Raw genomic sequence first — 12859 nt, 5'->3', positions numbered from 1 at the left:
TATCTGAAATGAGCATTCGAGGCCCTAGTTATCTCAGCTAGCACTCTGCAGAGAAGAGTGATTTTTAGATAACGTTTATTTCTTTTTCATGAGCAGACACCCTAACCTCTCCGAGTGTAGTCATGACCATACAAACAGGGAAGTACAACAGTACTTTGTGGCTGCTAGTTTTGGAATCGTGCCAAGGCAACCAAGCTACTGCCTAAGTTTTGGGTTAAGGAGTTCAGGAAAGTAAGCCAGTCTCATAACAAACATTATTTCAGTCATGAAAAGCAGTCAGAGTGAGTGAAAGAATTCTTCCTCTAAGTCCCAGAAGGAACCTCAGTATGCTTTGCTCCAGCACCTGACTTTCAACATTGGCTGGCAACACAGAAACATACTACTAGTGTGGCTGCTGGACTGGGGAAGGTCCTGTTCCATTTTAACAGGGTGGTACTTGGCTAACAATTATGCCTCGGCAAATTAGCATTTAAATATGTGTAAAGTAATCTGAGCTATAGTGTTGGTCTCCAAAGGCAGCAATGAATAAACAAAACTTCAAGTATTTAGGTCCTTCTCCCCCTCAGCTTGCTATTCTTATAATGAATATACTGTATTCATCCCGTCTGTAAGTAACATTAGCAGAAGGTAGGAGAGAGACTGCCTAGCAACCCACAGAAATCCCAAAGAGAGGTGGAAAGGAAGTGATTTTCATGTAATTATTCACTTCTACAAAAGCTGTTGTCAGGTAGACACTAGAAACATAGCTGTTTTATTATTCGCCTAACCTACTTTTAATCTTCTGAGAATCACTGCCATTAAAGAGAGGGAAAAAAGAGCTTAATTCAGCCATTTTCTGCCTGGCCGTTTAAGTTGTGTTTTCCTGCTCTAATGAAGGCTCTGCTTTCAGAAGCTGTGTTGTTTAAAAACCCCTGGGTAGTAAACTTCAGAAACAAACTAAGTCCTGTATCCAAAATGCAACATTTTTTTTCACCGCTTCTCCACAATACACAGCTCATATTTTGTTTTGGTTTAGTTTCCCAGTTAATGACATTTCCCATTGAGCTGAAAGAGTAACAAGAGAATTTTTCTTTTCTTTTTTTTCTCCTTTTTTTTTCTTTTTTTTTTTTCTTTTTTTCCCCCAAGAAGGCATTTGGGGACAGGGGGCAGGGGCTAAACAGTTTATTTATTTTAGGTAACACAGTTGGTGCCAGCGTGCTTGCATCCAGCAGGTTTTTTGACTTCACTTTTCTGAACACAGGGACCCCAGCTTTGCCCTTGGCCACGATTCCTTGGAGTTGACTGAGGCTGCCTGGAGATAACTGAGGGATATTTTAGTACGATTCTTGCCATCTGGATAAGCCCAGAGGAGTTGTGTTTCACTTGTAAAACATCATGCTAAACTCTCTTTTACGTGATGACTGCCGGAACAAACAGTTGCCACCTTCAAGAAGCCTGGGGACAGGCACATTTTCAGTGAATAGTCTTTGACTTATATCCTTATTTTTCTACATCACAGTTCTACCTGGGGTTCAATAAATGCAGATTTGATAAAATTAGACGTTGAAAGTTTTCTTTTGAATGAGTATATTTAATCGAATATAAGTATATCGGAAGTATGTTGAACTACTATTGAAAGGATATTTGTTGAGGCAGTGACTTGCAGAATGGTTTATCGTGAAGGTCGTCATATAAGTTCTCAGAAGCTTTAATCTCTGCCTTTAGTTAGAGTAATATTCTACTCAGTTACTTTACTTTTTAAAGTTACATTTTAAAAAGTTACTTTAAAATTGCATTGCAACAGTCTGTTTTGCTCCCTGGTTGTTCCAAGATTTTGGTTTCAAGCGGGAAGCTGTATTTTCCTAGTCAGCAGAAAGCTTTTCATTGTGACCCCTGGGATTAACTAGTTTAATTTTGTGAAATATCTTTTTCTCTGATTTCTAAATAAATGTGTCTTTTTTTAATTAAGTCTGTTGAAAAGATTTGTAGAATTTTTTTTAAACTAAACATATGCCAATATTAGAAAATCAGTCTTTTTTGCTATTTTATAGTCGAACATGAGAAACTACGCAGTTACAATAACTGTGTTAATTATGTTGGAAAACTAAAATGATAAAGTTTATTCTTCCCTGTTTGATTTTCTCTGCAAGATTCATAGGAATAAGATACATTAGCAGTGTACTGCTAGTCAGGAAAAGAGCAGAATGCATGCAAGGAATGGATTTATTCACTTTGAATGTCTGCATCTTCCAAGTGTTTGGGTTGTTTCAGAGAATAGAAGAGTACTTTGAACTGAAATATGTATTTTGCGCAGTTGCATAGCACAGACGTTCAGCTGATTTTTGTGTTAGCTCCTATTGAAGAAAAAAATTCAGTTGATTACGAGAGAGTGACTAGAGACTAAATGAAAACTAGCTAATTTTCTTTTTCATGCCTTTGAACAGAGATTTCAGTTGATGGCAGTGAATTGTCCAGAGTATAACCCTTTGCACTTTTTGCAACGGGATCTAAAACCAATGAGCGTTCCTGCTTGGCATGGCCTCCGGGCAGATGTAGGTGCTTTGGCCTCTTCTCCATCCATTTGACAAAGCATTCTGCATTGAAACCGAAAATATCCAAAATGAGTCTCTGTCTGTCTTTTCTGGTGGGGTGTCACGTGAACGTATAACATTCTTCATCTTGGTTAGCATATGAGGAACATAGGAAGGGTCAAAAAAGAGAAACCAAACAACCACGCCTATACCCGTTGCTTTCCTGCAGTGTGTATATATCCAGCCTTCATACAGCAGTCTACTTATCATCCTGGCGCTCTCTCCTGCTATTGTCAACACCATGCCAAACATAATAGTTTGTGATGTAGTTGAACGTTCTTCATAATGAGAAAGCTGGAAAAAAATTACTCTGATTAGAGTAAGATCAGAGGTGAAATGCTCAGTCCTCTATTACTGCCTGTTTTTCTTAGAAGACAGATTCATATATACATAAAAATGTAACTTGTAGCAGAGGAATGTAATAAACAGTAATTTAAGAAATGTTCTGGGAATGATTTTTATAGTTGCACATTACCCTACACTGTGTCGGCACACTTCAATCAGTAGGCTAATTCCTAGTTTCCTAGTCACCTCAGAAGTTCATCTTAGTGATAATATTGTCATTTACTTAAGAGGCATGGGATCTAAGACTGGAAAAAATAGTCTTGTAAATAAAAACTTGTAAAGCTCACTGCCTAGGAGACTTCAGGCTATGTGGTACTTTCCTGTGGCAGTAGAGAGTATGTGCTTTCTATTTTCTTATTATCCAAATATTATTTCGAGTAGCAGAGTCCAGTGGCCCTGGAGTCCTGCTGGTTGCTACACCGGAGCGGTTACGGTCAGGAGCCTCTGCACGTGCAGGGTTTGTGCATTAGCAAGTATGTCTGCAGGAAAAACATACCATTATGTACGAACATGGCTTGTTTAGTTTAATATAGTTGAGTTATTCGTGTTTGTTTCATATGTACAATTACAGCTCTTTTTATTGGTGTCAGTGTAAAATGAAGGCCTATTCATCATGAGAGGAAAGGTAGGTTCCAGTCTGACCTTGAAACAAGGTCAGAATATCTTAGTAGCATCTGTTCGTCCATCCGAGTGTCCTCTGAATTGTATGTGTGGGCTCACCGCACGAGCACCTGCTGTTTTTCTGCGGGGTTATAGCAGAAAGGGCAGCCTGGTTTTCCATTTCGGCGCCTATTCAGTCAGATGTGTTATCTAGTAGCTGAAAGCAGTCTTTAATGACAAACTGATAGAAAGGAAAGACCCAGACTCTCTGAGATGAAAGGACAGGGTGAAATAGGGACTTTGGCTTTTTCCCAAAGTCATTAGAAACTGCGTTTTTTTAATCATACTTTGCTCTGCATATATTTTGGGGTTTTCTACAGTTTTATGCCAGAAATTATTAGCCCTATTCTGACCTGCTGTAGCAGTGCTTGGAGCTGTAGCTGGCATCGCCAAAGGCAGTCCCTTAAACACTCTTATCTAATTCGGGTGGCAGGAGGGGAGGAAGGAAGCCTATGTTAGGGCCACGGCTGGCAGATTTGAAATGGTTTGATGCTCCAAAAGCTTCTATTAGTGCTCGAAATTAAACACGTTGTTCATTTCCTCATGTCTGACGGGAGTACTCTTTAAGTGCAGGTGCTACTTCAAGATTAAGACCTAACATTTTTAGTGTCTTACAGTCCTGTCACGTCTAAACCTATATGATAATGAGAGAATGTACAGTACTTTTTCCCAAAAGACGAAGCTCAGGTCTTTATCCTGGCCACCCTGTGTGAGTTCCATAACTGGTTTTCAGTCGCTGTTTGCTGTCCATCATCTCTTCTTTTTTCTACACTGCATATGGATTTTGTTTTTATTTTTTTCTCATCTTGGTTTATTCCTCTCATTGTGGCCTCCTCCGTGCATTGAATTTGCCTACCTTTTACAGTACGTGAAATACCCAGATAGCTTGACTGACTCCCAGGTGGCTTGGATGCAAAGCATGTGTGTTACGGTTTCAGAGAGATTTGTGTATGTAAAGAAACACGTGTCACCCTTTCTCTTTTTGCAGTCTTCTAAATTATATTTCACAGATTTTTTAATGTAAACCATATATATGTAACATATTTTTATATATATATATATATACTCGCATGTATAATGTGTGTGTGTATATATATATATATATAGACTTGCATATATGCGAGCACACTCGCATGTGCTTTAGAAGCCAACTTGAAAATGGTAAACCTTACAATCTAGTACAGGTAGAGATGTTCTGTAGCTGACATGAATTTTTGACATTTTCTGCATACTCCCTACATATCGTGAGAGACACTGGCACATGAACTTTAAGTCTGTTTGGCGACAGGTTGTTTTATTCAGGCATTCTTACTGTTCTAAAAATCCGTAACTATTCTATGCCTTTACCTTGAAATTTCATTTATTATATCCTGACAGCAAAGGCTTTCTTTTTAAAATTCTTACTTGAAACCAAAGGCAAACTGCTTTTTAAAATACAAACACTGCTGAGATTCATCAAAAAGTAATGAATAATTTAAATTAAAAGAAGACTCTAAAGTGATTGCTCATTCTCTGATAACAAAACGGGAAATAAATGACTATCAGCTTCTGGAACATCATGTTTTAAAGAGTGCGTGCAGCATTTAACTGGCCTATGAGATCTCCCATATTCTCAGACAGAGTGCTTCATTATGGAATTGTCATTAACCATGCTGTAGTTAAGGATGCTTTGAGCTTTGCAGCTGAAGTGGGTGTTCAATCTCACTATTAAGAATTAAAAAAAAAAAGGTGCATATTTATGAAACTACACCACTGGGATGCATATTTCAGCCAGTACTCAAACACCAATGTGAAATTAATTCCCTTGATTTTGATAGAAATACTCAAGGAAGCCAAGGTAAGTGTGTGGATACAAATATTAGCAGCCCTTACAAGTTTATCGTTTCTAACGGATCTGTTAACTGTAGACTATGGGAAAGGTCATGGAAAGACAGATAAACAATATATATGTTTTGTTTAATGGAAGAATCCTCTTAGTGCTTGATTTTTCTTCTAGTTTTGTATGGAGAAACATGGATGTTGCAGTTCTTTTAGATCAGCCATTACATTGAAAACTCTCTAAACTGTCTCCTGAACCAAAGTATCACAATGATTGGTACCAGTAAGAAATCTGTGAAATGTAATTTAGAAGATTGCAAAAAGAGAAAGGCTGATGTGTGTGTTTCTTTACACAGGCACAAATCTCTCTGAAACCATAATATACAGCACCTAAAGCCTATGTGTAAGTCCAGACTAGTATCAAGAACCCGCAGCTACTACCTCAACATCCTGGTTGAATCTGTGAGTTCAGGGAGCAGTACCATTGGGAGGAAATCATGACACCTCTCCTGCGACAGGTCATACACAGCTCTGAGGTCTGAGCCAGTTGTAACGACCTTGACAATACTGTGTTCCTGTTTGGTATAAAGCCCGGAGCCTTACTCGACAGCAGCTTTATTCGTTCCTGCTAATTTTCTTTGTGTGTAATTAGGCATATACGTCATCATCTAGACACTGCCTGCTCTTTAGAGCTTTTCTGGGTTTTTTTGGTGCAAATTCTGTTGTATCTTTCAGGCCCCATGTATGGTCTTTCCTACTTAATGCCGCACTTAGTGACACTTAGTGACAATAGCACTAGTGTTACACGCTTATTTTCATCTGTTGACTTAAAGTAGAGAAAACAAATCACTTTGCAATCACAGTAGATCTGTAATCAACCGTTAGAAGGCTGCTGTTACCACGTGCAGGGTGCTGGCGAGGATGTACAGGTACCCACACAACCGAGCGCAGAGCTGGGCATTTGAGCAAGGAGTAAGTACGGGAAGCGTTGAGGTGATTTAGTGCTGCACTGGGCCATTTCTAAAAAACCGTACTCTCTTTTGTTTCCTTTTCCCATTTTTACCATTATTTGAGCAACAGACTGAAAAATTAAACCATAGACTGCTGTTTATCCCAAGAGCTTGTCTAGCCAGCCCCCAGGCTTGATCCTCACAGGCAGAGGCAATGTAGGCTGACCAGGTCCTGTCTTCCTCCAGGGCCCAGGCACTGAGGTGTGAGATGCCTGGCTGGGGATTTGAACATATAACCTGCCGTGAACGTCACTTCTGAGTATCACATTTTTAAGAAACCCCTCCCACTTCTGCTCAAAATGTCCTCAACATGCATTTTAGATAGCTGGCATTTTACACAGAGACATGCACAATGAGACAGAATAGTGAAAGTTCATTAATAGCTTCTTAGCTGAGGTGTAAAATGAAGCTTTTCAGGTGACAACATACTATTTTTTAAAACTACATATCTTTTAGGAGGATTAGACTGAAAATAACTACTTAATTTTCCCATGTTCCCCAGACATGAAACAATTTTACACCTTTTGAGTTACATTCAGCTGTTTGTCATGACTCTAAAAGCTTTTGAAAGTGCCAGTTAAAATCAGTTTATCCTGAGAGATGTTTCGTGCAGTCACGGGATGATTCCATAATAGCTGTGTAGTAGCGTTTGCTTTGCTTTAAGAGCAGTAAAGGACTACTGGAATGAGGTATGGCCCTAACTGGTGAACAGCATTCTCCCAATCATTTGACACGTGGAAATGATATGGACTAAAGGTAGCACAGGCTCCGTCCTGAGAGAGACTGCTGCAGGAATCCCAGTAGATCCTGATCCCTGAGGTTTCCCTATCCCAGCATAGGGAATATGTCAATATACCTGTGCAGACCTTTTTGGGAAGACATGAGTTCACACGACTTGTGCTGTGAAGCGGTGAGGAGCTTGCTGTACCTGCACGGTGAGTCTGCTGACTGCCAAGCACACGTAACCATACGTGTTGCGTGAGGCCGTCACAGTATGTGCTGCACATTCCTTGTAAGGCAGCAGTAAGTACAGAGGCACAGCAGCAGTGATTCTCTATATGGAGGGATTGTCTGCCCAGCTGTCTAAATATGCACTCATATTTTCTGGAATTCTGTGCTGTATCTATACAGGGAATACAGAAAGTAAAGTGAAGGTACAAAGTTAGAGAAAACCCTGGAATCTAATGATAGTCCTTCAGGTGAGCAATGTTTATTTTTATTCCATGCATTATGGAAATAATAAATGTCGACATATAGCAGGTTTTCCCTAGGGTCTCTGCTGTATTCAGGTACAGCATCGAGTAAGCTAATTTCAGGACAGTTATGCAATATTTAGCTTTATCCTTTTCATTGCTTGGCCCTGTAAATATACTGCATATCGTTCAGCCCTCAATCATCACAAAAATGCCTCAGCCTTTCGAAGTGACTTATTTCTGCACTGTGCGTGTACTTCATAACCTCAGTTATTGCGTTTTCAATGTATGGCACGACCCCATCTTACTGATGTAAAGAGATATATAGTGAGACTAAAATGAGAGGCTGTCAGTCATTTTGGGATTTTCAATTTGAAGTTGGTAGTCCTGGCTTTTTATACTGTGGTTTTTTACTTGTTCCATACATGGCTTTCATTCACCTTGGTTGCAACAGTGAACGCTCAGTAATTTTGTACTTCACTTCAGACGCCCATTAAATGAGGACTTCCCAGTTAATGAACATTTGAGAAAGGGTTGGTTTAAGTGATTTACGGACGTAACGTCACATAGAAACTTTATAGCAGAGACATGAAAAGAATCTAATTCTCCAGAGCAGCATTCTGTTGTCTTCACTACAGCACATCCCTCCTCTTCCTTCTTTGTCCTTCTTCGTTCATTACGTGCGCTACAATCACGGCAACAAAAGAGGCAAGGGATCCTCCAGACAACAGGATCCTCTGTTTGACTAGCTCGATTCATCTCCCTGGGCAGAAAGATGAATCGTCATGTAAATGAAGATTGTGTCCTAGACCTACACACAAGGTCAAAATAAGGTTACCCAGGCAGACTTAATATCTGGGTATTGCTAGCTTTTGAGACCTGGACTTTGCAAAACAGCACTTTCCAGTTTTAGTAAAAAATGTTCTTGTTTATTCTGGTTTCTGGAATTGTGTTTGCACCCACATCAGTTATCAGCAGGACACAGCAGAGACCACTGCTTGTGAGCTAATGGTGTGAATCAGGAAAGCCGCAAAGTGAAGTGTGGGAAAGCTGCAAAGTGGGGATCAGGGCACGGACGGCTCTGCTGTTCCCCTTCCCACTCAGAAAATGGAAAGTGGAGAGACTCACAATCTCTCACTGTCATGCCACATTTCTACTTGGAGAAAGCAGGTAGTGCCGTACAGTTGAGGCTTGTTTACTTTGCCTTCTCCCTTTGGAACAGAGCTTCATCGCAGGGGCTCATTGAACAGCCCCTTCCTCCTAGCCCGCAGGCATTATTTCTGTACGGGAGTCAGAGCAATAGCTGTGCTGCTGTATTCTGAGCTGGTGTTTGCATTCTTCTAGTTTGCCCATACTATCGCTGATGTAGCACAGGGCCTAGCATGCCTAGAAAATGCCTGTAACGTGGGTGCAAAAATGTAAGCACAGTAGATATAAAGGTTCTGTCCTTTGGTTATTTGGATTTTTTAAATATTAAGGTATAATAAAGCTTTTGTGCTTTAATTTTAATCTTGTTTTGGCATGGAAACATTTTAAATGCGAGATGAAAAAAGAAAGAAGAAACACTTAGTTCCGTCTTTTAAATTAGGGACTAATAGAAGACTATAAAACATTTTCAGTCCCCAAATTTATGAATGCATACTGGTGAGTTGACTTAATTATCACTAACCAAAGGATTTTCGAGGCACAAAGTTTATAATGCATGAACAGGATGTTCTCTGGTACAGGTCCTTTCCTCTGGAATTTACTCATGCCAGAAACACATCAAGCCGCGACTCATTTCAGAAAAAATGTACTCCTTTTGTCCCAGCCTTTCACCAGCTGCTGGCTCCAGAACCCTTGGTTTGCAGCTTACTGGCAGTGTTTTCTTTGTCTCTGTCCTTCAGAATTTCATTGTTCTGCAGAATCGTGCTACATTCATTCCATGTACTTGAAAAACATTACAACTTCTGGTCTAAGCCAGACATTGCAAATTCAGCACTCTCAGAAATAATATATAATGCTTTTGTTGCCGTAAGCCAGATGGATGACACCTGGATTTGTGAGTGGTATCTACCAGAGCCCATCTCTACCCACTAGAAGTTTTAATGAGAACAACTTCCCCTGAGGTACAGTTTATGAGTGATTGAGACTGGGTGTGACTTAGACTAATAAGTAATTTGTGTACCTCAACAACTTCTCCAACCGCGAATGAGTACTGCAGTCTGATGCTAAATGTCAAACGGCCACCAGCTGTTGGGGCAAGAATATGAAGAACTGATCTGTAATATCAACTGCATGGCTTTAAAATGTTGGCGTGTCTAGGCTTGTGACAAAATACAACAGAGTTAGTCCATCTGCCGTGTTTTTCCAGATACCAAAAATCTACCTGCGGTTTCTAAATTTATTTCCCTATTTGCAACTTTCTTGATCAGCTGTAGATGTTTTTGCCACTTCAGAAACCTGAAATTGAAATATTAATGGTCATCACAAATTAAATGTCACTGGTTCTCTGAGTATACAACCCAAAAGAAGCTAGACTGATTCTATTATTCCATTCAGTAAATAAAATTATTTCCTCCTTCCTGTTTAAACATTAGCCATAACGTTCTGATGGAATTCTACATTGATGTCATATAGCGCAACGAAAACAAAGGGCTCTTCAATCTGATTCAACTTTTATCGAATAGTGAACATTTGCTTACAGAATGTGTTTCCTATAAAGTTTTTGCCACTTTTTATGTTGGATCACTGTCAGATGTCACAATCTTTAGAGGAGACTTGCTTTCTTTGTAGGCAATAATATCCCTTATGGCCAGAATTTTATCTGTCTTTCTAACTAGGTACACAGGACCTCCAGAGGCATGTGCTCTCTGCTCCTCTTCCCAAGCCGCTCTGGAGGTTCTCACTTCAGAGTTCAGTTCTTCTTTGCCCCCATTTCCACTAGGACTTGCTGTCCAAGGAATAAGCAGACTTCTGTGGAGCTGGCGTATGCCAACAGGAGAGGCTGTTGCTCATGGAAGTGCTGTGCAATGCACTGCAACACCACCTTGTGCAAACACGGAAATGGAAGGCAACCGCAGAGCCTACGTGTGCTGATCCAGCTTCCTAGCTTCTGTTTATGCTTAAGACGACTGTGCATTTTCAGTTGACCTACGCTACTTACAGCTTTTTGGGAGCTTCCAATCTTGTTAAAGAGCCTGTCTGTCAAAAGGTTTTCTCGGTGCGGTTTTTTCCTTATCAGCTGGTGAAACTTTGAGGTGTAACCAGCTGTATCTTATTCAGTATGACAGCAATGAAACTATTTAAGCCACTGATGCAAATCAAATGTGATCTTAATGTTATACCTAAACAGAAACACTCTCAACAACTCTAGAGACTAAGGTCTCACTTGATCACATGTAAAACAAATACATCCCCTTCATATATTTATGAGTATTTGATTACTGTTATTAGTATTACTAGTATTAGTCATGGAATCGTTACCTGCATTACCTCTTTCCTGTCTCAAACTTAGAGTAGCTAATGGCTACACAGCTATTGCCTCTGGTTATCAGGCAGTGTTTTGTTACTTCTCTGACAAGCACTTCGGTTGCCCTGCTTTAACAAAAAACTTACAGAGCTCGTTTATCTCAGGAAACCAGGAGTCAGAATTATTGGATTGGAAATAATAGTGCAGCTGTGTAGATGTGCGTTCTTCACATCGCTCTCATGGCAAAAATCAGGAGTTAAAATCGCCTCCAGTAATAACACACCCAGACTCTAGTCGAATGAAATGAACTGTTTTCTTGGAGTATTTTTAAAGTAAAAAAAAAATTGCATGTTATATTAATGTTCTGAGATTGCTGTGAGGAGAATAATCTCGCTGTGTTAGCTCATGCTTCCTTTTTTTTTTTTTTTCTTTTCTCTGATTTAGAATTTAGTATTTGCATCACTTTAGGATATAAATGATGATTACCATAATGATATTATAAAGCTACTTACTTGTTAAGCTCTACAGAACTTTTATTCATTCATTGTACAGTGACCAGAACAACCATGTCTTCGTGTCTAATTGAGGCCATTAAGTATTGCTAAAAAAACCCCTTTCCCTGGATAATTTGTCTCTTCTCTTTCCCCAGCTTAATTTGTATATTATCTAGGAATGGCATATTTTGTCTGTAGAGTATTTTTTCACACTAAATTTTTAAATTTGAATAAATAATTATAGAATGAGATAAATGCAGATTATTTGATTTAGGTTGCAACTGCTAACACCTCATAGTGCTAATAAAACCATTAAAGAATTTACACTGGGGGAAGTTCTTCTCCAGAAATTCTGTCTCTCATTCTACTTCGATTAGGTTGGACCTGTAAAGACCAGCTGAGTTACTCCTTGTTTGTGCCACTGGGAAGGAGAGGGGAATTTAACTCACAGCATATCTTTTTTTAAGGTTGTGACATATAAAAGGTTTGCCAGACACTAGTACCCTGTACAGTTGCCTCTGTAAATTTGCAGTCAATATGTGCATAAAGGTGATTCCTTCTTGACCTTTTTTAACCAGTCTGTCTTTTTTGTCTTCAGGTGTGGGTGGATGCCGGTACACAGATATTTTTCTCTTATGCGATCTGCTTGGGGTGCTTGACAGCCCTGGGAAGTTACAACAACTATAACAATAACTGCTACAGGTAATATCTTCCACACTTTATTTTTACATTTAGTTTCAGTGATGGAAATGTCCACATACTTAGCTTCACTCAGAAGTACTTCCTTTTCCTTTAGCTATTTGCATGAGTAATTGTAAGCACACCCACATGTTTTTGTAGAACAGAGATCTATAATGTTTCTTATAATTGCATTAGAGGAACTCTTTTCCAAAATTTGGTGTTTTCATCCCTTTTGATCATATCTGACCCTTGCACAGCCACAAGCCACTCAGTACACACAGGTATACACAAGTGCATGTATAATATACAGAATTTCAGACATGTATAATTGCATGTGTGTGCAATATTTGATTGTATAACGTATAACTGCTTTAAAAAAAAATCCTACCAAAAAATTGTTATTAAAACTCACCTGAGTTTGGTCTATGCTCCGAATGTCACTTTTTCCCATAGTTTACTGGCTCTTAGCTAGAGCACAGTAGAAATGGATAGCATTTCATTGCTTGTCTTTATAGAAATCAGTAAGAAAATTGCTAATGACTTCAGTAGGTTTTCATCTTTCCTGAATCAATGTCAAAGGATACGACTCGCACGAAATCCTCATTCCATTTTACTGGCATGGGCAAGAATATGAGCA

The 12859-nt window shown here is 39.3% G+C and overlaps 1 protein-coding gene across 1 annotated transcript in view; it reads left to right on the top strand.

Annotated features, from left to right (window-relative positions):
* Positions 1–12859, top strand: part of SLC6A11 (solute carrier family 6 member 11) — a 109163-nt gene that overhangs the window by 76655 nt on the left and 19649 nt on the right. Inside the window, exon 7 of the mRNA XM_075513644.1 lies at positions 12140–12243. Coding sequence (XP_075369759.1) covers positions 12140–12243 — 104 coding nt within the window. The remainder of the gene's footprint in view (positions 1–12139; positions 12244–12859) is intronic.

This window comes from Mycteria americana, chromosome 11 (assembly GCF_035582795.1).
Source record: "Mycteria americana isolate JAX WOST 10 ecotype Jacksonville Zoo and Gardens chromosome 11, USCA_MyAme_1.0, whole genome shotgun sequence".
Lineage (NCBI taxonomy): Eukaryota > Metazoa > Chordata > Aves > Ciconiiformes > Ciconiidae > Mycteria > Mycteria americana.
The sequence above is the reverse complement of the archived record's forward strand: the minus strand, read 5'-3'. Positions and strand labels throughout refer to the sequence as shown.